Here is a 23752-nt window from a genome sequence, read left to right as displayed (position 1 = left end):
ATCGCAGTCCCCTTTCTCTGGTGTAGTTTTCCACGCAGGTCGCCGCTTCCTGCAGTTTGTCTTGCTTCTCTCCGAGGGATCCTTGGGTGACCCAGATTGTGACGTCGTCGGCGTATATCGCGTGCTGGATGCCTCGGATCTCCTTAAGTTTTCTTGCCAGGCCAATCATTGCCACGTTGAAGAGGACGGGCGATATGACAGATCCTTGGGGTGTGCCCTTGCACGGCGTGGGGAAGACGTTGCTTCTCAGCTCGCCCAGCCCCACCGTCGCCGTTCTGTTGCTCAGGAAGTCCCTGACGTAATCGTGCACTCTCTTCCCGCAGTTTGTGTTGTTGATGCCCTCCATGATGGCCGCGTGGCTCACGTTGTCGAAGGCCCCCTTTATGTCGAGGGCCATGACGACGTTTTCGCCCGTTTTCGACATCGTCTCGAGCACTTCCTCCTTGAGTTGGAGCAGCACGTCTTGCGTTGAGAGGTTGGCTCTGAAACCGTACATACTGTCCGGGTACCATCGCTCGTTTTCCAAGTGCGACTGGATTCTCTTCGTGATCACTTTCTCGTACAGCTTGCCCAGGCACGACGTTAGGGATATCGGCCTGAGATTTTCTATTTGGAGTTTCTTCCCTGGCTTCTGAATCATTACAACGACGGCGTGTTTCCACTCCGCCGGAACTCTTCCTTCTTGCCAGAGCTTGTTGAGGTAGGCCGTCAGTTGGTCGATGGCCTCGTCGCCGACATTTCTGATTAGCGAGTTCCGGATTTTGTCCGCCCCCGCCGCCGTGTTTTTGGTGGCCGATCTTATCGCCTCGACGACCTCTTCTCTCATGATGGGTCGGTCCGTAGTAGGGTTTTCTTCGCCGCGGTATTCTTCCTTGTAGCTCTCGACCTGCTCTTTGCCGTAGCATTTGACCCGGACTTCCTCAAGGAGTTGTTCGTCTGTTCCTTCGTACTGGAGGACTAGCCTCTGTATCGACTTGCTGCCTTCGGATTTGTTTTTGCTCGGGTCCATGAGGGCCTTGAGGATTTGCCACGTTCTGGCCGTACTGAGCGTGCCGTTTAGCGAATTGCTAAATTGCTGCCACCCCTGTCTGGCCAGCTGCGTCGCGTACTCCTTCGTTTTCTTGGTGATGTCCGCAATTTTCTTTTTTAGCTTTCTGTTGAGTTTCTGGCGCTTCCACCTCTTGGTGAGCCCGCGTCTCGCCTCCCATAGCCTGAGGAGCCGCTTGTCCACCTCCGGCGTCTGTTCCGTCCTGTCTACTTCCTTCGTGTATAGGTCTTGGATTCGCCTGAGTTGTTGGCTCCACTCTTCCGCCGAAACGATGCTGCCTTCGATCTGCTTGCAGTGCGCTCTAAAGGCGTCCCAGTCCGTCAGCCGAGCCGTGCCAATCTTCCTCCGGACGTTGTCCGCCACCGTGCTGATCCTTATTATGTGATGGTCGCTCCCAAGGTTCTCGAGCAGGTTTTCCCATTCCGCTTGTTTGGCGCCCCTGATAAAGGTTAGATCGGGACTCGTGTCTGGACTGACGCTATTCCCCTGCCTGGTCGGTTGGTTCTCGTCGGTTAGCAGCTCGCACCCTACGTTCTCTGCCGCCGTGCAGATGCCGCGCCCCTTTTTGTCCTCGTTAGTATAGCCCCATCTCGGACTCTTGGCGTTAAAGTCGCCCGCAATGATTAGAGTATTCTGCCCCGCTAACTTTTTCGCCTCCGCAAAGAGCCTAATAAAGTTCCCCTTTCTTTGTCTGGGTGGGCTATATAGATTTACGATGTAGGTGCTCTTGGCTTTTCTTTTCTTTTTGGGAATTATCTCCGTGATTACGTGCTCTATTTGGGTATCCTCTATCTCTCTGTGTGCTATGGCTACTATTTGTTTGCTTATGAGGGTCGCGGTGCGGCCGCTCTCTTGACATGTGTAGCCCCTGAGCGTTGGGGTGCTGTTTGTTTCTTGCAACATGATTAGATCTGGTGGGGTTCCTCTGGTGTATATGAATTGCTGTAGGAGGCCCTGCTTGCGCTTGTACCCCCTGCAGTTCCATTGCCAGATTTCTAAGTGTTGTTTCCGTTCTGCCATGTCTGATTATTGTTGGTTGCGTTGGGGGTTTCTGCGCCGAACCTACGTTCGTTGTATAGTCTGTCTCTGGCGTCGTTGGTGGTTCTTTGCGTATTCTGATTCTTTACGTAATTTCGGAAACTCTGCTCTTGCAGGGCAAACTTTTGTTGTGTTTGCTGTATTTCGCTTTGCATCTGTTGCATTTGACTTTGCATCTGGCTCTGTAGATTCATTATGAGACTTCTGAGGTCGTCAATGGGGTTCCTCTTCTCGTTGTTTTGTTGTGCCAGCTCCATGGTCTGGGGTGGCGGAGAAGGTGTGCTGGTCGATGTGTAACCTGCCCTCATTTCTTGTTTTTCCCTGATTAAGTCGTTTAGCTGTCTTTTTAATTGTCTCGATTCCTCGCGACTTTGCTCGAGTTCGCGCCTGAGACTTTTGATTTCTTCGATTAGTTGTCTGTCTTGTGTTGTTTGTGTGTTGTTCGAGTGCGGTGCAAAAAGCGATTTGGGAGGGCCGTCTCCCCAGCTCACCTTAACTCCTTCGCCGCTCTTCTTTTGCTGCTGTTTCTGCTGCAGCTGCTTCTTGTCGGTGTTGCCCAGGCGTGGGTATGACTCGTCCCGGACGGACCCTCGGCTTCGGCTTCGGCTTCGGCTTCGGCTCCTGCCGCGGCTGCGGCTCTGCGATCCGCTCCGGCCCGTGCCCTGGCTCTCGTCCCGGAACCATCGTGGTCTTCTTCCTCGGCTTCGGCTTCTGCTGCGCCGTAGCTGCTGCTGGGCGCCCCATCGCAGCTCGCTCGCCGACTTGAGGCGTTGTTTGCAGTCTCTCGTACCCACCGCGTGGTCGCCGCCGCATAGCAGGCACTTGGGCGTGCACTGGTGCACCTCCTCCGGGTTTTGGCACGGAACAAAATCTCAAAGTTCACTAAGGTGTTGACATTGACCAGTAGGTTGCGTTCAATTAGGAAGATAGCAGAAAAAGGAAGCACAGATGAGCGAGAAGGAGACAAAGAAGAAAAAAGCTTTCCCAGCAAACGCTCTAAATCTGAATCATAGATATCCAAACGCGTAGTACTGGAAAAGGCAGGGAAATTGCCTTCATAAATATGCGTCATGCAAAGAACAGGTCACGGAGACTGTCATTAATTGCCGGGCGGTTCTGCGAAATCTACGACGATGAAGAGACTGAGCTATGTATGTATAAGGCCGCGATGTCGACAACCAAGTGCGTCGCAGGTCTTGCGACATCGAGGGTCCCAACGTCCGTAGCCCCGCATTGCGCCGTGGTCGACTGTACCGCCGGTAGCGCCGAAACGATCCGGCATGCCGGGCACGATCGGTGTCGACAACGCCGACCCGCCAGCGTCCCGCCCACCGGCTCAACTAATGTTCGCCCACGCGTCGCAGCCCCGAAAGTAGGGTGGAGAAATTTCCGAGTGCATCACGGTAATTGATGACGTCAATTGCGACAGAGTTCAACGAGACAGCTGGCGACCGTGGGGACCCTCATGAGCGAAGCCTAAAAATCACAGTCTGCGAAGCAATTGGGACAGCCTTCCCTGATGGACGACAGGAACAGGGCAGTGACGCGCGAGAGAAGTTGTTGACGTCAGCAATGGAGGAGCGGGATTAGACAGATGTCCGCGCTAAGGTCTGAATCTGAGCTAGTCGAAGGGAACGTGACAGAAGACGGAATAAACTAGGTGAACGCGCGCGCGCGCGCGCACACACACACACACACACGCACGCACGCACGCACGCACGCACGCACGCACGCACACACACACACACACACACACACACACACACACACACACACACACACACACACACATGCGGAGCGCTTTTCAGCAATTTGTGACAAGATTCCTGAATGTCCTGCCAGCAGGCCAAAGGGTCCTTGTCGGCGATATCCGCTGGTCTATAACCATTACTCGGCGTGTTGGCTATGGCGTCTCGCTGCTTAGAACTAGTTGGCGGGAGCGATGCTCGACCATAGTGGCCTTATAGACCAATGTGTGCGAAATGCTAGAATGAAGCATTGGGTATTCGAATTTAGGCTTACGTTACGAAATCCCTTGTGGTCAAAATCTATCTAAAGTCCTTCGTGACAGCGTTTCCCATGGCCCCAGAGTTGCCTCGGGACGTTAAAACTCACGAATCGATCAACCAGTCAGTCTTGAGCATTGCTGAAAAGTATAGTCAGCAACAGCAATGGCTTTTGAGTAACATCGTTTTGGGTGTTTAGAAACAGCTTATTACTAGATTGGAGCGTTCTTCAAGACGGAAGTTTGTTGAATCTTGTGCCACGTTTACAGCCCACATACTCTTAATTCTTTCCCACGCTTCATCAATGTTATACAAAGTAATATAGTCACATAATGATGTAACAGACACTTCACAGATTGCTGCTTTTTGCCAATACATTTGCACCATATTCATATATAACAGCATAGAATTATGTAACATTTGTAACGCACTCTTCGCAAATCGAATTTTTTTATTCGCGTCATGCTTTTCCTATGTGTGCGCGCGTTTATATACTGCTAAATGCGATATCACTGGAATTTCAAAAACTACCTTCCCCTGTTTTGAAACCTCTTGTGTGCCAGCGTCTTCGAAAGGATGCTTCCCCGTCATTCTCTAACTCGTTTGACAGGAGCTCCCACAACAAAAAAGTCATAAAGGGGAAGTTTATTTGATTTTGTACCGAGGGAGCATCATAACCAAATAAACGCAATATAACAATATTATAACCACACAGACTGGGGAGGGACTGGAGGTCCCTCCCTAGTCTTTGACTATGGGACCTCCTAGAGTTACTTTTTCTGTAAAACATTTCAAGCGCATCAATAAACTGAAACTGAAACTTCCACCATTTGGTACATAAATGAACGCAATGCCTAACGGCGGACATGTACTCGAGCAAGAAGCAAAATGAAATGCACTGCTTTGTCCCGAACTTGACGGACATTATAATTTATTCAAGAAATGAAAAGGTGAGGCAGACAGTTGCGCACTCGCGCACACGTCCACGCGTTCGCATGACCGGACGTCCTGCAACCCCCCCTGTAGCTACACCAAATAAGCGAAATATAACACGCTTGGTTATAGTGCGACTTAACAGCAACTGTTAACTGATTTCCCAGAATCCGAATGAAGCGGACGGGCCATCGTCGGAGTAACGCATCCTCGTCAAGGCCAAGAAATTCTGTGTTCAGACATTCTGACAACACACGTAGGCGCAGCAGCACCTCCAGAGATAACTTGAAGATGTGAACTTTTCTGAAAATATTAGCATAATATGGGACTCGGTATACGTCGGTGCGCAGAAGCGAACATGATTCGCAGGCTTTTTATCTCTGAGCTGAACAGTCAATTGGTGCGTGAACACAACGTGTTGTATTTTTCACTGTGGCCGCAGGAGCTGTTTGCACTCCTTGAGCGCGTCTTGAAAATGAAAATTAGCAGAATGCCATGTTTACATGGAGTGCGGTAGTTTTACTTGCCGGAAAAAGTTTATTTGTGGCATACGTAACAGGGGGAAATGTTGCCGTTTCACTCTAACTGCGAGTCGGTGACAGGGATAGCTAGCACATTAAACTCAATAAAGCTGGCATCGTATTGCGCAGTGTTAGTTTAAAAGAGAAAAAAAGCATACGCAGCAGTGAGCAAAACAACTCTGCGCTGTCTTCGCTCGCTTCCGTCTTTCTGTGCTCGCCGCTGGCTTCGCTCTATTGTGACTAGACGTCGTCGTGGGTGATAGCTCCTGGTGACGCCGAAGATGCAGCTGAGAAAAAACGATGCATCTTTTCTGTACATAATAAATCAGCGAACAAATCGACTCAGTACAAAATGCAGAGAAGGGATTAACTTGACGGCGCGCCATATGACCAGTCGACACCTCTGCCTCTGCGCCGCGCAGTTTGTCACTGGTTTTATCGTTTAAGCATGAAGAATTGTCAGATCAGGGCTCTCCAAATCAAAGACAGATATTTATTTATTTATTTATTTATTTGTTTATTTTTATTTATTCATTTATTTATTTTTTTATTTATTTATTTATTTATTTATTTATTTATTTGCCGTTTTGAGAACGTTGACAGCTTTCGCCGCAGCCTTTCTACAACATTTTTTTTTTTGCGAAATGATATACAGAGAGATAATATAGACATGAGGAGAGGCGCAAATACAAATACGGGCACACAATGACGAACGGTACACGCGGTGCTCACCGCAGAGACAGGCGGATTGCGTCGGTAAAAGTGAGCGTCTACCCCGAGGAACATGTTAAAGGCATGGAACGCGTAGGGGAGGCCTTTCAACAAGGGCCCAGGAAGTTCGTGAACGCGGGACACCGAACGACCACCCTCGGGCATGTCGCGTCTGGCGACGTTGATTAAGTCGGGCGGTGCGCACGTGCAACAAAACAGAAACAATAAATTCAGACGAGGGCATCCACACAATCGATTCGCCGATGTTTATGCGTTCGTGGGCTTCCTGTGTCGATCGTCGAACGCGCATATATAACTTTTCAGCGTCACGCGAAAGTCGACGCCGTGCGATGCCTTATGCACGGTATAGGGACCGAGCTAAGGTCCGCTACAACGATGTGTGAGTCAGCGAGCGAAAGACGTGAGAACCGTTTGGACCGATGGCAGGAGCCCAAGAAGCGTTCTTTAAAATTCTTGTTCCATTTTAATTTCACAGCACGAGGCACGAGACACAGGAGCTGTAGCGCGCCATGTATAAAGGGCGGCGGAGGAAGATGACAATGGATGCCACAAGCCCCTCCCCCCCCCCCCCCCCCTTTTCGGAGAAGAGCAATGGTGCAGCGGTGTCCAAGAAGCAGCCTTTGATGCCAGGCGATCGGGTAGATCCGTCGTTTCAGCGGTTGTAAAGTCATTAAAACCATGATATTGATGGCGAGGTCGTTACGTAGGCTGGTTTGACCCTGTCTATCGCCGCGATTTCTTCAGGTCCGTTGACGTCTATGGTAAAAGTATTTTCTTTCCGCTTGAGTACCTTCAAAGGGCCGTGGTAGGGAGGCGTACGAGATGTTCGAATTCCTTCACGCTGTACAAAAACGTAGCTCCCTGTAGGCGAGTCTTTGCTGACAAAAACATTACTCGAGGATGCAACCGTATGAAAGCAAGGACGCAAACTTGCAAACAGGAACCGGGGGTTCTGAACATAGCTGTCTGAATCTGGCATGATAACAGTGGCTGGTGCGAAACATTCACCGGGAAATCGCATAGACCACTTCCGTGGCCGTGCAGGCGAGGTCATGCTTGAAAGATGAGCGCACGCCTAGCTGGACGAGGGGAAGGTCTTCAGCCCAAGAAGAGTGAATCTGGCGGGCCATCACGGCGGCTTCAAGTTGACAGTGAAGGCGTTCTACCATTCCATTTGCCGATGGGTGATACGCGGCAGTGTCGACATGGCGAACGTCAAGCCGCCACGTGAGTTCGCGGAAGAGATCACATTCGAACTGTCGGCCACGATCGGTCGTAACAACGCTGGGGCATCGGAAGCGCGAGATCCAGCCACTGACAAACGCGGAAGCCACTGTAACTGCCGTTGTGTAAGTGAGAGGAACGCTTCAGGCCAGCGGGTATAACGGTCTACACAAGTGAGTATGTATGGGAGGACCTCGGTATGGTGGCAGTGGGCCAACGATGTCGATGTGAATGTGATAGAACCACGGGCGTAAGGTGGACGAAAAGAGTGAATATGCGTGTTGGGGTGAAAGCATTCACGAGGCCAGCGATCGACGCACGTCAGAGTTCACGCTCGGCCCCACAACACGGGAAGTAATTAGACGCTGCGTGGCAGGTGGACTCAGGAATAATTTAGACCACCGGGAGTTCGTTTGTGTGCTCGCAATGCACCACACAGGAGCATTTTTTTTTGCATTTCACTTTTATTGAAACACCGCTGACATGACAGAAAGAGATGTTGACGTGCAAGTACGACCCCACGGCTACTATACACTTCTCTCTAACCAGGTAGACCGATAAATTTTCTCGTTGGACAGGACCTTGGAACCATGGCCTCGCATATCACAGCTGCTGAAGGTGACAAAAGCGCTGTGGCGATTCCTGTGGGCAGCCGCACACAGAGCGACTGTCCGTGACCCAACTCCGAGCGTTTTTTACGACGTCGTTGCACATGAATCCTCGACTTTCTCTCTTTGTCTGAACACTTCTCATTTCCCCTTCCGATCACCAGAGTAGCCAACCGGGCTCATTCCTGGTTATAACCACACTGCATTTCATTTGTCTTTTTTTCTATCTATCACTCTTTTGCTTCCATTGCAGAAGGCAGAGCTCTGAAATGAAAGACGACACAACGTTATTACCAACGTCCCGACCACAGGATCACCACGTCCTGCTTTTGTATGAGCTGACTTCACGGTTGTAGATGAAACGCGCGCTTCCCGTATAGCAGGGCGTCATGTGTCGGTGAGTGTTCTTCGAACAGCATGCGTTTTGTCGCGCGGTGAATACATATTGTGTGACCTCGGCGAGCGCGATCGCCGGTCCCTGTCGAACGGAAGCCGAGGCGGAAGCGCTGCGTAGCACCGAGAGGTGCCGGCCAATGCGCGATTCCACGGATCAGTTAACGCCGCCTTCCACGCACATATGAATGCGACATAGCCGCTTTTTCTTTTCTGTTTTTGGAAAGGGTGGTTGGGAAGGGGGGGGGGGGAGCTCCTCATATCCGCTTGCATGACGTGACCCATCGCCTGTTCAGAGCAGCAGCCCTTGCAGTGCTATCTACCATGGTTTTTTATTTTTTTTATTTTTGATTATCGCCACTCGAGCCTCATGGAAAGAGGCAGTGGCGTTGCCAGGGGGTGGTACACTGGAAACGTGTCCCTCCCCCTCCCCCTTGAAATATCTACACCCCCTCCCTTCCGCGCCCTCTCCGGAACAAGAAATTTCTGGTTATACGCCACTGCGGAGGTGAAGGGGGGGGGGGGGTGATATAGGCTTACTTCAAACAATTTTGCGGCCGCTCTGCCTACTGAGACGAAACGTTCAATAACTTCGAAACTGAGTGAGTTGGCAGGCATTAGTGTTGACGTTGGTGCAGCGCAACCAATGTACACGGGTGCACGTCCCTTGTACATTCCATGTTTTTCGCCCGATTGTGAGCCTTTCGCAAACTCCAGTCAACAATATCTCATTTAATGAACACATAGTCTTAAAGTTTGTTCCCATAAAGGAACAACAAAAAGGACCCATTTAAATATGAAAGATTGTCACGCGTTTTATACCACCGATTTTGTCACAGAAAGGCGTGTATCGCGGTCGGGAATCGAGGAGCAGGAAGAGGAGGAGGAGGAAAGAGCGAAAGCATTGCAGGTAACCAGGAATGCGTCTAGTTGGCTACCCTCTTCTGGGGGACGGGAAAGAGGGGATATAGAGGTGTGGTAGAGAACCTGTCACCTAGAGCTGCCTGGCAAAAAGCCGAACGGTGCAGCTGCTGATGCGTCGTGGCGGTTCGGACCAAACTTAACGTGCTTTCGCCAGCAGCGCAGTCTTTTCCACGTTGCTTTGCCCACGCACAAGCGCTTAATCGTTACACACGTGACATTGCACATTTAGATACGACGCGCGGTTAATGCATCAGGCTCAGCTCCCCCGCACCTTTAGCGATCCGCGCCCCAGGCGTAATAATACGACGCCAGGCCAGGGTTCTGTTGTGACCAAGGGCAAACTACATTATCGCAAAAATAGAGACACCTCCGGTGCGCGCGGCGTCAGCGGTGAAGGCACGTTACTGAAAGAAAATTTCTGAATATGGACAATTTCGTTTTGTTTTGTCATAGCTCTATTTGATAATCGGGAAAATTTCGTAGCTTTTTCTTTCCTTTTCTTTTTGCATTCATACACAAGAAACGCACCACGTGTCCCCTGTCCATTCGCCTAAATAAATTTAGCGCGCATTTTGCTTAACGACAACGACACCTTTGTAAAACTGTCACCAGCTACTACACAGCATATATGTCATGTAAGACATCCAGATGGCTATAGTTGCTATTGCCATGAGGTCAGTCTTACGGGTCAGGACGTTCCCGAAATGTGGTCTTGGTCGTTTTCATTTTGTTAAGTTTTGATCTCCATCCTATCCGTTGCGCAACATGACTACCTAATTTCCAGGCAATTTCTGTGTCCAACGGATGACGTATATATATATATATATATATATATATATATATATATATATATATATATATATATATATATATATATATATATATATAGACATATTTTTTTTTTCGAAGACGTGTGTGCACTCCTGGATGTAATCTGACTGCACTGTTAGTCTTACGCATGTATCCAGTTTGGTTTGCTATTTTTTATTTATTTAGTGTTAGTTTGTTACTTCGTATCATCTCCAATTTTTGTTATATTTCTTTTACCATGTCGCAGCACACTACTGCTATTAAAGGACTGCCCAACAGTGACAATGAATTTTCCAAGAAAAATTGTAATGGTATTCTGTTAAAAATGAGCTCAGCAGCCGTACGTAAAAAAAAATCTATATCTCTGTTTGGGCACAATATGTATAACACCGCCGCTGTCGAAGGAACATTGCAGCACGGTATAGAAAAAAAAAAAGAAGAGGTATCATCCAGATGGCTAGTTGCTATTGCCATGAGGTCAATTTTACGGATCAGAACGCTCCCGAAATGCGGTCATATTTGTTTTCTTTTTGTTAAGTCTTATTTTATTGAATAAGAACGGAATCGTCCAGAAGGGCACTCGGACAATTACAATTACAATGCCCGTGGAGAAAAAGAAACAAAGTTAGGAGACATGATATTACTAAGCATCCACAGACTCTAAGGTATAACGTTTTTACACTTGATTTAAATATTTCTGCAAATCAGTCATTAGCTCAAAATGTAAGCGTAGTGCAAAAATCTTTCATTCAAAACGTGCTCCTTTTAAGCTAAGTCTCGTTATATATGTGACATCGAACTCTTCCATATTGAGTTATCTGTACTCAGGACGGTAGCGGTAGACCGGTGTGAAAGAAAAAAGCGCCTTTCTTGTGTTGCTAAAGTGAACGTCGAAGTGAGCACTGGCAGTGAGTGAGTGAGTGAGTGAGTGAGTGACCTATACTGAACAAGTCCCAAGCGCTGTAACCGCTTCTGTTACAGCGCTCCGGAAGCTACGCAGCGTCTCACGGTGCTCGCGTAAAGGCCAGAATACATGGAGCGAACTTTGACGACGAAGTTCGGGCGGCAGAAAATCTGCCGCGGCGCGATGCCGTATGTTCGTCGGGCTGCGCTACATGGAGCGAAGACACGGCGGCCGCCGCTGGCGGGTCGCTGCGTTGTTGTCAGTGTGGCTAGACGAGGCAAATGCGCTGTAGTGAAACACATGACACAAAAAAAAAACTTTAACGACAACTATTATCGCTTTTGAATTGTGGAACACTCTAAAAACGTGTAAAATATTGTTTAGAAATGATTTCTAGTGTTTTTTTTTATCTGCTTGAGACATTCATGTGCCGATGTAGTTTAAAGAAAGCGGCGATGCTATGCCTTGTGGTAACACTGGGCGGGTAAACAACTTTCGGCTCTTCCAACTCCGCGGCTCTGTTCTGTGGCTCAACGCGCGCGCGGCACGCTTCTGAACAGCGGAAATTAACTTGTCGTTAAATTGCAGCCGCGCCGCTTTGCATGCCATGACTACGAAAAGCGGGAGACCGGCGTGAACGCTATAGAGCGGGATCGGGATACACGGATAAGCGGGGAAGCCTAGTCGGAAGTCGGGGCGGATAGTGAGACCTGATTGGCTCGCTTTGGGGTGCCGCTCATTCACCGCTTCCGGTATCGCCGACGCCCAACGAACTTTTCTGCGCAAGCTAGATCGGCGGCGAACGACGTTTTCTCCACTGCCGCGCGTCGCGCGTACGCCGCCGGGCGTCGAACGCCGACTATTCGTCGCATATTCGCTCCATGTATTCTGGCCTTAACGAGGAGCGTCGCCCGACGGCGTCGTGTGCAAAGTGCGAGGCAGATTTTGCCACTCGAATGCAATGGTGCACGAGATGCATTCGACGCAAAGCCGTGGGCGTGATCGTAGCTTCAATTTTACGCTCCGCTGAGACCACTGCTGGCGCGTCCGCTCAGACCACCACCGCGGTGGGGCAAGCCCCCAAGCTGCAAAGCAGGAACACTAACAGCGAATTCGGCAAATCACACCGGCGCACACCGGGTTACCCTGGGGCGATGATGATTGCATGAAACGGCGCAACGTGGCGCCCCGGTGCGCCTCCGTGCGATTTGCCGAATTCGCCATTAGTGCTTGCGCGTGCAACATTCACGCCATGCAGCAACGGAAGGCAGAACGCCGCCGCAACTCCGGCGCAGGCCCGATTGCGAAGCTTGAGCGTGACGGTGCGTCCCACTTGGGTCGCTCGTTTTTCCAACCAAACGCACTGGACGTCTCTCGCCTCTCCAGGGACATCGAGGACACTAGATGATCGTCCTCTGAGTGAACAGACACCACTAGAGCACCGTCCCCACCGATGATCGGCTCAGAAGGCAGTGAAGGCACTTTTGTGCTTTCTGAGAACGTCTGGTTTGCACGAGCGGCTTTGACTCAATGACTGTCTGTGCACGTCTCTATACCCTCTCTCTCTCTCTCCCTTATCTCTCATTCGCTTCTCCCGTCCCCCAACGTAGAGTAGCCAACCAGACCCTTGACTGGTTAACATCCGTTGCTTTCTTATATCCCTCTCCTTCTCTCTCCACGCGCGGGCCGCGCATGCCCCATCATTACCGTGACAGCACGACGGCTGCGTGAATGCGCGTTCAGTTGGGTTATATCGCAACAATGCCAATCCGAGCAACTCATTCATCAAAGCGAGGCTGTATAAAGTATTTCTCCCACCCTTCGGAAGCATTACGGGTTTGTTTTGCCACGTCCCTGTAATGCCCCTTCACCCCTCCCCCAATACTTTGCAAACGCTTCATGACATCCGGCGCGATGCCTTCGCTGTCACCGAGCGCTTTCAAGTGATTCACAATGTCCGAGCTTAGTACTTCTCTGATCTCTGTTACACGCGACACGTGATCCTGTATACTCTGCCGTTCTTACAGGCGCCGGTGCCTGACCACGCATTCCGACAGCCCGGTTCGGCTTCGTTACTGGCTCTTTTAATATTATGGCTCATCACCGACGCCCTGGCGATACTACCACTCCGGCGCTCCAACGCAGAGTTCGTTGCTGGTTGCAGTTTGATTGCCGTTTCAAGTCAGGTCTATTTCAGAAGTTATTGCGGAGTTATTTATACTTGACGCTCTCTGGCCAGAAGTGGCCCTTGCGCGATTAAAGCCTATTAATCAATCAGTTACCTATACATGGTAAAAAAAAAAACGTCACAGCAGGAGCTTCCAGCACATATGATACGGACCACACCACCGCACACAAACAGTAGTGGTGGAACTCCCCTTAATACCTTCTGTAACGTGCACTCACAATAAGAACGAGAAAGGCGACACATCCCACTGCGTCTATGGCCGCTGAGTATATAGCACATTCGACTCGTAGCTTTCGAGCGTTCTAGGGCACTCCGGTGGTACGATTTACATTCGGTTGGTCGAAAGCGAGCACTCGGAATACATTCGCCCGGTTCATTCACAGCACCGTGCCCGAGCTCAGAGCGCTCTGAGGCGATATCCCACAATCGAGCTGGGAGCGTGGCTATATATTGGATTTCTCTTGGAGCAGCAGAACGTTTGGCTACGGCGGGATTTCTCTGGCACCAATGCAGACGGTGGTCCACATCGCTGCAAACTGAGTTGGGGGCGCGGTATAGGAGTCAGTCAAATCTACCATCAATGGCTTGCTGTCATTCTACCGTGCGAACATTGCCCACACCTCAAGGCTTGACTGGTCGGACTGCAGTGGGCCCTATCGCGAGTTCTGATGGTTCCACGTGGCCGGAGGGATAGATAGATAGATAGATAGATAGATAGATAGATAGATAGATAGATAGATAGATAGATAGATAGATAGATAGATAGATAGATAGATAGATAGATAGATAGATAGATAGATAGATAGATAGATAGATAGATAGATAGATAGATAGATAGATAGATAGATAGATAGATAGATAGATAGATAGATAGATAGATAGATAGATAGATGACAGGAAAGGCAGGGAGGTCAACCAGATGAGCACCCGGTTTATTACCCTACATTGGAGGTGGGGGAAAGGCGAATAGAAAGAGGAAAAAAGGGGAGAGAGTAAGCACTGAGTGCGTGTGGGAGGGTGGAGAATTGGTTGAAAAGCCAAGCACGCGGTAGTAGACGCCGAATAGCGGTGTGCGGCCTGCCTAAAATGCCGGCGCAGCGAAGCGGGAATCGGACGTCTCTGCGCACGCACTGGTGAAACACAAGCACGATGTGGCGAGACCGATACGGGCTTCGAGCGCAGCTGTACACAGGCACAGAGCAGCACCGCATGCTGGTGCCGCGACAATAATCGCACCTATAATTTGTTGTTGTTTTTTTTTTCATCGAGAGGCACAGAAGTGTACTGTATAGGGTGCTACTAGAGACGCTGTACAGAGCCATAGATACGAAGCGTTCTTTGATCTCCATCGTTGATTCAATTATCCGTTTTCATTTTATCGAATAGAACCGTAAGAGACGTATAGCACGATAGAGACTGAGTACCCGCCGTGGTTGCTCAGTGGCTATGGTGTTGGGCTGCTGAGCACGAGGTCGCGGGATCGAATCCCGGCCACGGCGGCCGCATTTCGATGGGGGCGAAATGCGAAAACACCCGTGTGCTTAGATTTAGGTGCACGTTAAAGAACCCCAGGTGGTCAAAATTTCCGGAGTCCTCCACTACGGCGTGCCTCATAATCAGAAAGTGGTTTTGGCACGTAAAACCCCAAATATTATTATTATTATAGAGACTGAGTGTTTCTATGGTTTGGAAAACACGACGACCACTTCAAAACCGAGACTACGGCCTTCATTCGCTTTCGAGACTACGCTGCTCTAATGACTGCCCGTCGACGACGTATTTATAATCGCGCAAGGGCAAAATGAAAAGAAAACATTAAAAAACAATTTGCCATGAGCAAAAGGTGCGCACTCTGAACAAACAAGGCGAGTTGGCCGCCAAACACCGGGCGACGTGAGCTGTCGCCGTACAAGCACAACAAACCACAGAGCCCCGGATTCGGCGCCTCGCGGTTGGTCACAGACAGATCACGTGACGCCGCATCCAGCGAGGTCAGCTCCGCCCTGGTTTGGTCATAAAACACCGGAAGACGGACGGCGCAGGTGACACATGCGACCTGGTCAGCTTATTTCCTGGCCCGAAGCGCCGGCGTAACGTTAATGCCAAAGAGAAAACAGCCGAAACAAAAGGTTATGGAAAAGGGAGAGAGACAGGGGAAGGAGAGAACTGGCTTTGTCTTTTGACACGATGGTTTCCGCTGATAATGAAGCAGCCGTTGTTGGGAAACACTCTGCGCAGCTGCAACCACGGGCTTTGAAGAGGCAGAGACGAGTTGCGGCGAAACAGGGGGAACGAGAATGTAGGCAGCATAAGTGAATTCCAACGGGACGAAAGGTGTTAGGTAATCCCGCTCGCTTTCATACCCAACTGACGTCTGAACGGAGAAAAATGAGGATGCGGTGCCCTCTGTGCAACTACCTCGGTTTTTATGTCCACTGCAGGACGAACTCGTCTTTCAGCGATTTGCAGTTACATGCCTCAAGTGCGCCAGCTGACACCACTCTATATGCCTTCAAGTCTCGCCGCATTACCGATTTATATATATACGCACATCGTTCTCTACCATGCTTAAATGCTGTTACCTTCCCTTGGCGCCCACTCAGTAACCCTAATGCCCTACGTATTACATAACGTACCCAACTCCGCTTTTTGCGCTTATTCTTAGCTAGAATATCGGCTGCTTTGTATTTTCAAGCTACGCTTATAACTTTTAGTTTCATGGTTCGTTATGCGGATGTTGAAGTTTCCATGTGTGCATAGCCATGTGTACAAAACCAAGAAAAAAACAACAGCTCTTGCTTCCGACGGCTCCGAAGAACATGCGCGTCATGCGAACACAGCTGATCTTGCGTGTGTGCTGGCATGGCTAGCCGGGCGCAATGCTCTCCGGCAAACGAGCAGCCTCACCCCTGGATATAGCTGACAGAAGCGCCAGCGCTGCAGGCACTAATTGAACGGCTTCAGGCATGAAAAAAAAATAAAAGAAAAGAAATTGTAACCATTTCGAGTACCACAGTCAATAATCTAACATTCACCGCTTGAAAGAGAGTTATAAAAAAACGAGATCGCTTGGCCGGTTCTCCACTCAAATATCGAATTCTTACCTCCGAATTAGGCAATCACAATCATAAATGATGTTCAAGAAATCACGGCGAACCATTGGAAGCGTAACGAGCGATTCAGCTGGCAGCAGCGAATGAGCATGTTACAAGAGTACCCTTTACAGGCAGCCTGCTGTCGATCCCAAATGAAAGTGCAAGCGTGTCTTTGTTTTAGTTTTTTTGATAATACCCTTTAAACTGTGAAGATGCCATCTACGAGTTTCCAACTCTATTGCTGCAAACAAAACGACTGCCTTCCCTTTATGGACTGACACCTCTCATTTTTTAACTCACCTCTCGTACCTCTTTTCCCCTTCCCCAGTACCGGGTAGCCAGCCGGGGAGATACCCTCTCGTTTATGACCTCTAAGTCTTTCCTCAATCTATACTTCCGTATCTCTCATTTTTACGAATCTGACTCCGCCTTGCGGATTTCGACAGAACTTATTTGCTTAACTCCTGGCCTCCAAGATTGGGCGGCACGTGCGGAATCCATGCACTGTAATATAATTTACACCCTCGTAAGCAAAAAGTGGTGTAAATGTGTATATAGCTCACCCCCTTAGGGTGTCATTTGTATAACCGCCACCCTAAAAGTGTGAGTTATAGACACATTTACACCTTTTTTCATTTTAAGGGTGTAAATTCTTTCACAGTGTGGTTAACTCCCCAACGGTTGTTCTCCTGTTTACTGGCCTTCCTTGACGAGTTCTTTAATAGAACACAAAAAGAAAGGCTTACTAACTTAGTACTGACTGATATATAACGTTTGGAAGTAACGCATGTCCGTCGAAGCGCGAGGCACATATTTAAGGTCGAAGTGTACCGATGACGACGAGTAAGGGGTTTATTTGCCATTACGCTCAGCAGCAGCGATAAAGCTGTGATAGTGACGATAAAACGGCAAGACATTCATAGTTCTATGGAAAAATCAATGAGGGTAATTTGGCGCGGATGTCGACGATATTAGTGGCAACTCTTCGTATAAAGGAAGGTGTACTATTAGTGCATTTTGTCGGTGCTGACATATGGGGCAGAAACTTGAAGACTGACAAAGAAACCTGAGAACAAGTTAAGGACCGCGCAAACAGCGATGGAATGAAGAATGCCAGACATAATGTAAAGAGAAAACGAGTGGTGTGGATCAGAGAGCAAACGGGTCGACCTGCTAATTCACATTAAGAGAAAGAAATGGAGCTGGGTTGGTCACGTAATGCGCAGGCTAGATAACCGGTAGACCTATAGGGTAACAGGATGGGTGCCAAGAGAAGGGAAGCACAGTCGAGGACGGCAGAAGACTATATAGGTGGGGCGATGAAATTAGGGAATTCGCGGGCGCTAGTTGGAATCGGTTGGCGCAGGACAGGATGATTGGAGATCGCAGGGAGAGGTCTTCGTCCTGCAGTGGACATCAAAGATGAAGATGAAGAAGAAGATGGTGATGATGATTGAAGAAGAAATTGAATAAAATTTTTTTGCTCCATGTCCGAATGCCAGCATTAATGACGTTCAATATGATGTCAATAATTGTGCAGTATATTGTTCGCTTGTTTTCGTCATTATAACCGGCAGTACAAGTCTTTAACATGTAATTTGAGTCATGCTTACCCTAGAACGCAGTTTAATCTTTCTTTTGCTGATAAAATGTTATGTAGCCTTAAAAAAATGTTGCGAGAGCTGCCATACGTCTGTGGACGTAGTAGAATCGCCACACGGGCTTCATTTTTGCGTTTCGAACGCCCAGCTTTCGTAAAAGTATATATAAGGCCAATATTTCGACATTCTAGAAATTCAACACATACTGTATAGTAGCCTAACTTTAATGGACGCTAGAAGGAAACGTTAGAAGGAAACACAAATTTAGTTTAGATTGATAAAATATTCTTTTAAACACTATCTTTTTGTTAAGTTCACTGTAGTAGGCTCATTATAAGAGGATAAGATATGATTCAAATGATCTTTTCTTTCTTTTTCCGCCGAAACCCCAGCGTTCGCACGTGAGTGTGGCGTCATGGATTTAAATTAATTTTCTTGTAGTTGGCCTTTAGCGGCGCAATACATGTTCTCGAAACTTGCTAAGCTCACTCCCTGGCCCCTTTACAGGAGAGTGCAGCCTGTTTCCACAGATCAAAAGGTACCTACAGTCGGTGACAACGTAAGAATTGAGAGGTTATGTGGCAGAACTGAGAAACCAGTGCAGGTAACCTTTGTACCTAAGTGCTACAGGTGGATGTCAATTTTCTTTTCCTTTTATGAAATGTTGTATATGCGCTGTCCAACTCAAACATGATAGTTAGGTTCGCTTATTTACCTGGCGAAAAGCGGTTTCTAGTGTTTAAATCAACTGTTTCCTCTTTACACATCAGCCTTTATGTAGCTTGTTTCAGGATGAAACGCGAACGACGAGCGCCAACTTTGTTGTTGATTCTGATATCGCAGCGGAAGTAAAATGCCATTTGGGGCCAACAAATAATTAGTTTGCTTACTCAGCCAAATGTAGCATTCTAGCTTGAAAGAACTGGCTTTTGTTTTCCAATAACCCCAACATTTACATTAGCGAAAATGAAGTCATGGAGCTGTGAGCGGGCTCCAGCTGGCGGCTTTCTTGCAGAGGTGAAAGGCCGGTGCACTTTCTTTCTTTCTTTCTTTCTTTCTTTCTTTCTTTCTTTCTTTCTTTCTTTCTTTCTTTCTTTCTTTCTTTCTTTCTTTCTTTCTTTCTTTCTTTCTTTCTTTCTTTCTTTCTTTTTGTGGGTGGCGTTTGTTTGAATTCTTCGGTTGTCGGTGCCTATATAGGCCACAGCAGACGAAGTCAATATCTATGTCATCACGATTTTGGGCCTTTTCTGTCTAATATCGAGCCTTCTCTTTCGCAATGAGTCCTTTTTTTGTTGTTCTCAGTGTTCTAGAAACGCAATTCACTACTATAGCTCAACTTATTTTTATCACTCTCTCTCTTTCGCGTGCACACACAGAGACACACTATGACCATGCTGCTGAAAGCCGCCGAGAGCGTCCATGCATCAGACGGTACAAGAGGGGAGAGGTCCTCATGCGCTTACAACAGGGCACTGTGGACGAGTAACCTTAAAACGCAAGTTAGACCGCACAGATGACAGGACGAAAGACATGGTCCGTGTCTGTCCTGTCGTCTACCTTGCACTTCAAGTTGGTCATGGCATACCAACTTTCCCGCTCTCAAGTCTTGCTTAATACATACCAGTGCTTCTCGAAATAGTTGTCTCTGAATTGGAATGATTCCGGAGTCATTCCGTTTTTTTTTCTTTCTTTATTACTTTTATTGGAAGCCCGGAAATGAAGTAGGAATAGAATTGTGGCCACTTTTGGAGCAATTGAACGCGAAAACAAATTGGACCTATTTTAGTTGCAATGGAATGACACTGTTTCCCCAGGTGTTGCTTTATCCTCCTCTAAAGCATAACACGGACGCAGATGTCTTGAGACATTGCTGTCATGCTGCCTGGATCAAGAAAACTCCGCCTTGATCCGGATGCTAAGCTCAGGCACGTGAAGAAATGCGCGCTACAGTTTTTATTTTTTATAATTGTTATTTCTTTTTGCACGCGGGCCTCTACTGCTCGGTGACAATTAAGCCTGAGAGCACAATACAATAATCTGACCATGAGTTTAATAGCATGCGGATAATGTTCGAGATTTTCGCGCGAAACGCCAGTCGTGAACACGGAGGTGGCGCCGGGATGCACTGTGTGCACACGAAATTGCATCTCTCAGTTTTCGCAAATGAGAATTCGCCTCGCTTTCCAATTTTGCTGCCAGAAGAGTTGTTCGCTGCGAAAGTAGATTGGTAGACATGGAATGTATATTCTTTGCCGTTTCACCGATTGTGACAGCTCAAAAAGAAAGAAAAAAAAGAAATCCCGGACTTTTAATTTGAAAAACATTGCTTTTATAAACAAAACTGAAAATAAGACTGTGAATTCGAATTCTGAAATAAAACAAAAAGTAGTAATCATACCACGTTAACGACATTCACGGCTACAACTCCACCACGAACACATATAATGACAAGCACGAACATACGCGTGACGGCACTAGTGGCTCAAAAAAGTTTATATATAAATATATATATATTTTCGTTATATATAGCTCAACTATATGCCTCGACGTGCGCGCCTCTGGCACGCGCATCGACGCATCCTGGTTTCTTGGTCGTCCCCGAAGCAAGAAAACAGCGCCGTGTCTCTTATACGTCTGGGCGCTGCACTCATCAGTGCATGCTAATTGTTGACAGGAAATGGCCGATAGAGCAGCGTGCAATGCCAATAGCGTCGAGGAGACCATAGAACATCTCCTGTGCTACTGCCCGTTCTTTAAAAAGTGAGAGACTTGACCGCCTACAGCACTAAACAACCTAGACGGAATACCTTTATCGGTGGACAAGAACTTGGGACCATGGCCTTGCATATCACAGCTGCAGTACGTCACAAATGCGCTGCTGCGATTTCTCAAGGCTACCGGACTTTGGGACCATCTGGGACATAAAACCGATTAAAATTAAATTATGGGGTTTTATGTGCCAAAACCACTTTCTGATCATGAGGCACGCCGTAGTGGAGGACTCCGGAAATTTCGACCACCTGGAGTTCTTTAACGTGCACCTGAATCGAAGTACACGGGTGTCTTCGCATTTCGCCCCCATCCAAATGCGGCCGCCGTGGCCGGGGTTGGATCCCGCGTCCTCGTGCTTAGCAGCCCAACACCATAGCCACTAAGCAACCACGGCGGGTTATAAAATCGATAATTGTCACTACATCAATGACACACACAGTGGACTTTCTTTTGTTCTCTTGATCTTTTCTTCCCCTTTTTTTTCCTTCCCCCAGTGCAGGATAGCCAACAGGGCTCAGTCCTGGTTAACCTCCCTGCCTTTCATTTATTCATCTCCCTCTCTCTCTCTCTATTCCCCCCCCCCCCCATTCGCGACAACATTTTCATTTTATTTTAAGCAGGAAATGGCATTAGCAAACATTAGCACTGACGCCATTCCTCTTTTCCAAATTTTTCGCACCACATCCTATTTATTGTAGGTTCAGAGTGCTCTAGGTCTTATTATTGCTGCGTTCCGCTCCATCTTCATTTTATATTGGTGGGTGTTTGAGGTTTTTCCCTAGTTTACGCATACACCCCGGTATATTTATTGATTGACTAAGTGTATTACTAGTGTTGAATTGATACCACATCTTAACTACTCACTACGCTTGTGGTGCCCCGAAGCGGCCTCCTCTTGAAGCGCTACACGGTCATCTGTGAACGGACCGACTCGGCGAAAGACGTTAGTGCACCACTAACTGGCTATCACCATTAAAAAAGGAAGATAAAAACTTGAGCAAACGACGAGAACCCCGATTTCCTTAATGTGACACGATATCACCGTAACAATTAGTTTTGGTGATCCGTCACTGCGTACGAAGCCGCTGGTTCGATGCCTTTAAGGACGGTTAAGAAATTCAGAACAAGTGAGAAGGAAACATGCACTTACATTTACGCGTGCGTTGAAGAATATTAGGTGGTGAACATTAATCAGGAGTCCTTGTCTACGGCACCCTTTGACGTGAAGTCCCGGTGTGTAGCTTTGTGCAGTTAAAACCTACCAGCTAAATTAATGAGAGTGTCAAGTTTAGCTGTTGAGCTGAACTCTAGCAGCTGCTGAAAATCATCACTAAGAAAGAGAGGCATTATTACCGAAAATGTCCTTCATAGAAGTAAAGTTTCGGAACGATACTTAACGAGGCGTAAGAAGATTAACGCGCGCACATTGCTGCAGGCGGTCCTTGCTAAAGGTCACTTTACGTGGAGAAGCGCGCTTCAGTAATTCCAATCAAACCAGTGGTACATCTACGGAGCGCAAGCGTTTATATAGAAAGACAGCTAATTCTCAACTATCGTCCACCATTGCATGTTGCTTCAAAAGCTCCTTTAACTAAGATGGCATTCTTGCTTACCCGTGTGAAAAAAGAAAGGAAAAGGAAGGTATACAAGAGCCAAAAAAATTAAATTATGGGGTTTCACGTGCCAAAACCACTTTCTGACTATGAGGCACGCCGTAGTGGAGGACTCCGGAAATTTCGACCACCTGGGGTTCTTTAACGTGCACCTAAATCTAAGCACACGGGTGTTTTCGCATTTCGCCCCCATCGAAATGCGGCCGCCGTGGCCGGGATTCGATCCCGCGACCTCGTGCTCAGCAGCCCAACACCATAGCCACTGAGCAACCACGGCGGGTATACAAGAGCCAGAAACTCACCAGTTGTAACGACGCAGGCCAACCAAGCTAGATTCATGACGAAGTTCATCCAAGAGGGACTCTTTCACTCTTGCACTTTCTTTTTTTTTCGCTAGCAGGTAACGCCAAGACAGTGTCACTTTCCAAAGGCCTTCAGTTCACACGAAGGCGCAATTATCCAAACCGCGAAGCCGACCAGTTCGAAACACTCAAACAAAAAGGAGGCGGTCATCAGCCCGGCGCCCACCGCATGTCTCACTCGCTGTGTTTCTGCAGCCAGCGATAGCAGTCAGTTCTCGCCAAGTTCTGGCGTGGCGTCCCCGCCGACGTTACTTTTCAAAAAAAGACCACACCGCGGGGACCGACCGACAGACTCTTTCCACTACGCCTCGCACGAGGAGGAAAGCCGGCGAATCGCGAAAAAAAAATCGCATATAAAAACGCGCTGACCGTCGAGCCGTCACCGCCGCAGGGAAATGAGGAAGGAGGTGGAGGAGGGATCAGGAAAGGGGGGTTTGGGAAAGGGGCAAGCCAAGAGTGGTAGAGATGGAACGAAGAGCCGAATCAGCCGTTATTCGGTTGTCGTTCACGTTCCGTCCTTCCCTGGCCATTTCGCTGGCCGCCCGCCGGTGGAAACTAAACAGAACATGCGACAGATGCAGCGAACAAAGCAGGGGGCGGGGGTGGCCCCTCGTCGCATGCAGCGGGTGGCCTCGGTTCTGAAAAACGGCGCCGAAAGAAAGAAAACAAGAGGCGTGCTGGGAGGCGGCGGTCGCTGAGTTGATTAATCCTAGGAAAGAAAGGTGTACTGAGCGGGGAGAGCGTTGGGAGAGACAGAGAGAAGGGGGAGGGGATTGGTTGAGAGGACGAGTGCGCTCGGTAACACGTGACCATTTTCCCCTCCCATGCACTCGTCCGCGTGGCCCGGCGTCCGCGCAGCACGTGCATCCGCCATATTGTTGATAATAAAAGACAACAGCGAGGGCGGCGTTTTTTTTTCTTCTTTTTTTGCACCGCGAAGCAACGGAGCAATTGTTAGGACTGGACAAGGTTTGCCGTAG

At 48.4% G+C, this 23752-nt stretch overlaps 1 protein-coding gene across 1 annotated transcript in view; it reads right to left on the bottom strand.

The window, feature by feature from the left end:
* The window catches only part of LOC135912348 (uncharacterized), a 56894-nt gene extending 33864 nt beyond the window's left edge, over positions 1–23030 (bottom strand). Inside the window, exon 1 of the mRNA XM_065444773.2 lies at positions 22713–23030. Coding sequence (XP_065300845.2) covers positions 22713–22761 — 49 coding nt within the window. The 5' untranslated portion in view covers positions 22762–23030. The remainder of the gene's footprint in view (positions 1–22712) is intronic.
* Between the last annotated feature and the right edge of the window lie 722 nt (positions 23031–23752).

This window comes from Dermacentor albipictus, chromosome 6, assembly GCF_038994185.2.
Source record: "Dermacentor albipictus isolate Rhodes 1998 colony chromosome 6, USDA_Dalb.pri_finalv2, whole genome shotgun sequence".
Lineage (NCBI taxonomy): Eukaryota > Metazoa > Arthropoda > Arachnida > Ixodida > Ixodidae > Dermacentor > Dermacentor albipictus.
This window is presented reverse-complemented; position numbering and strand designations above follow the sequence as displayed.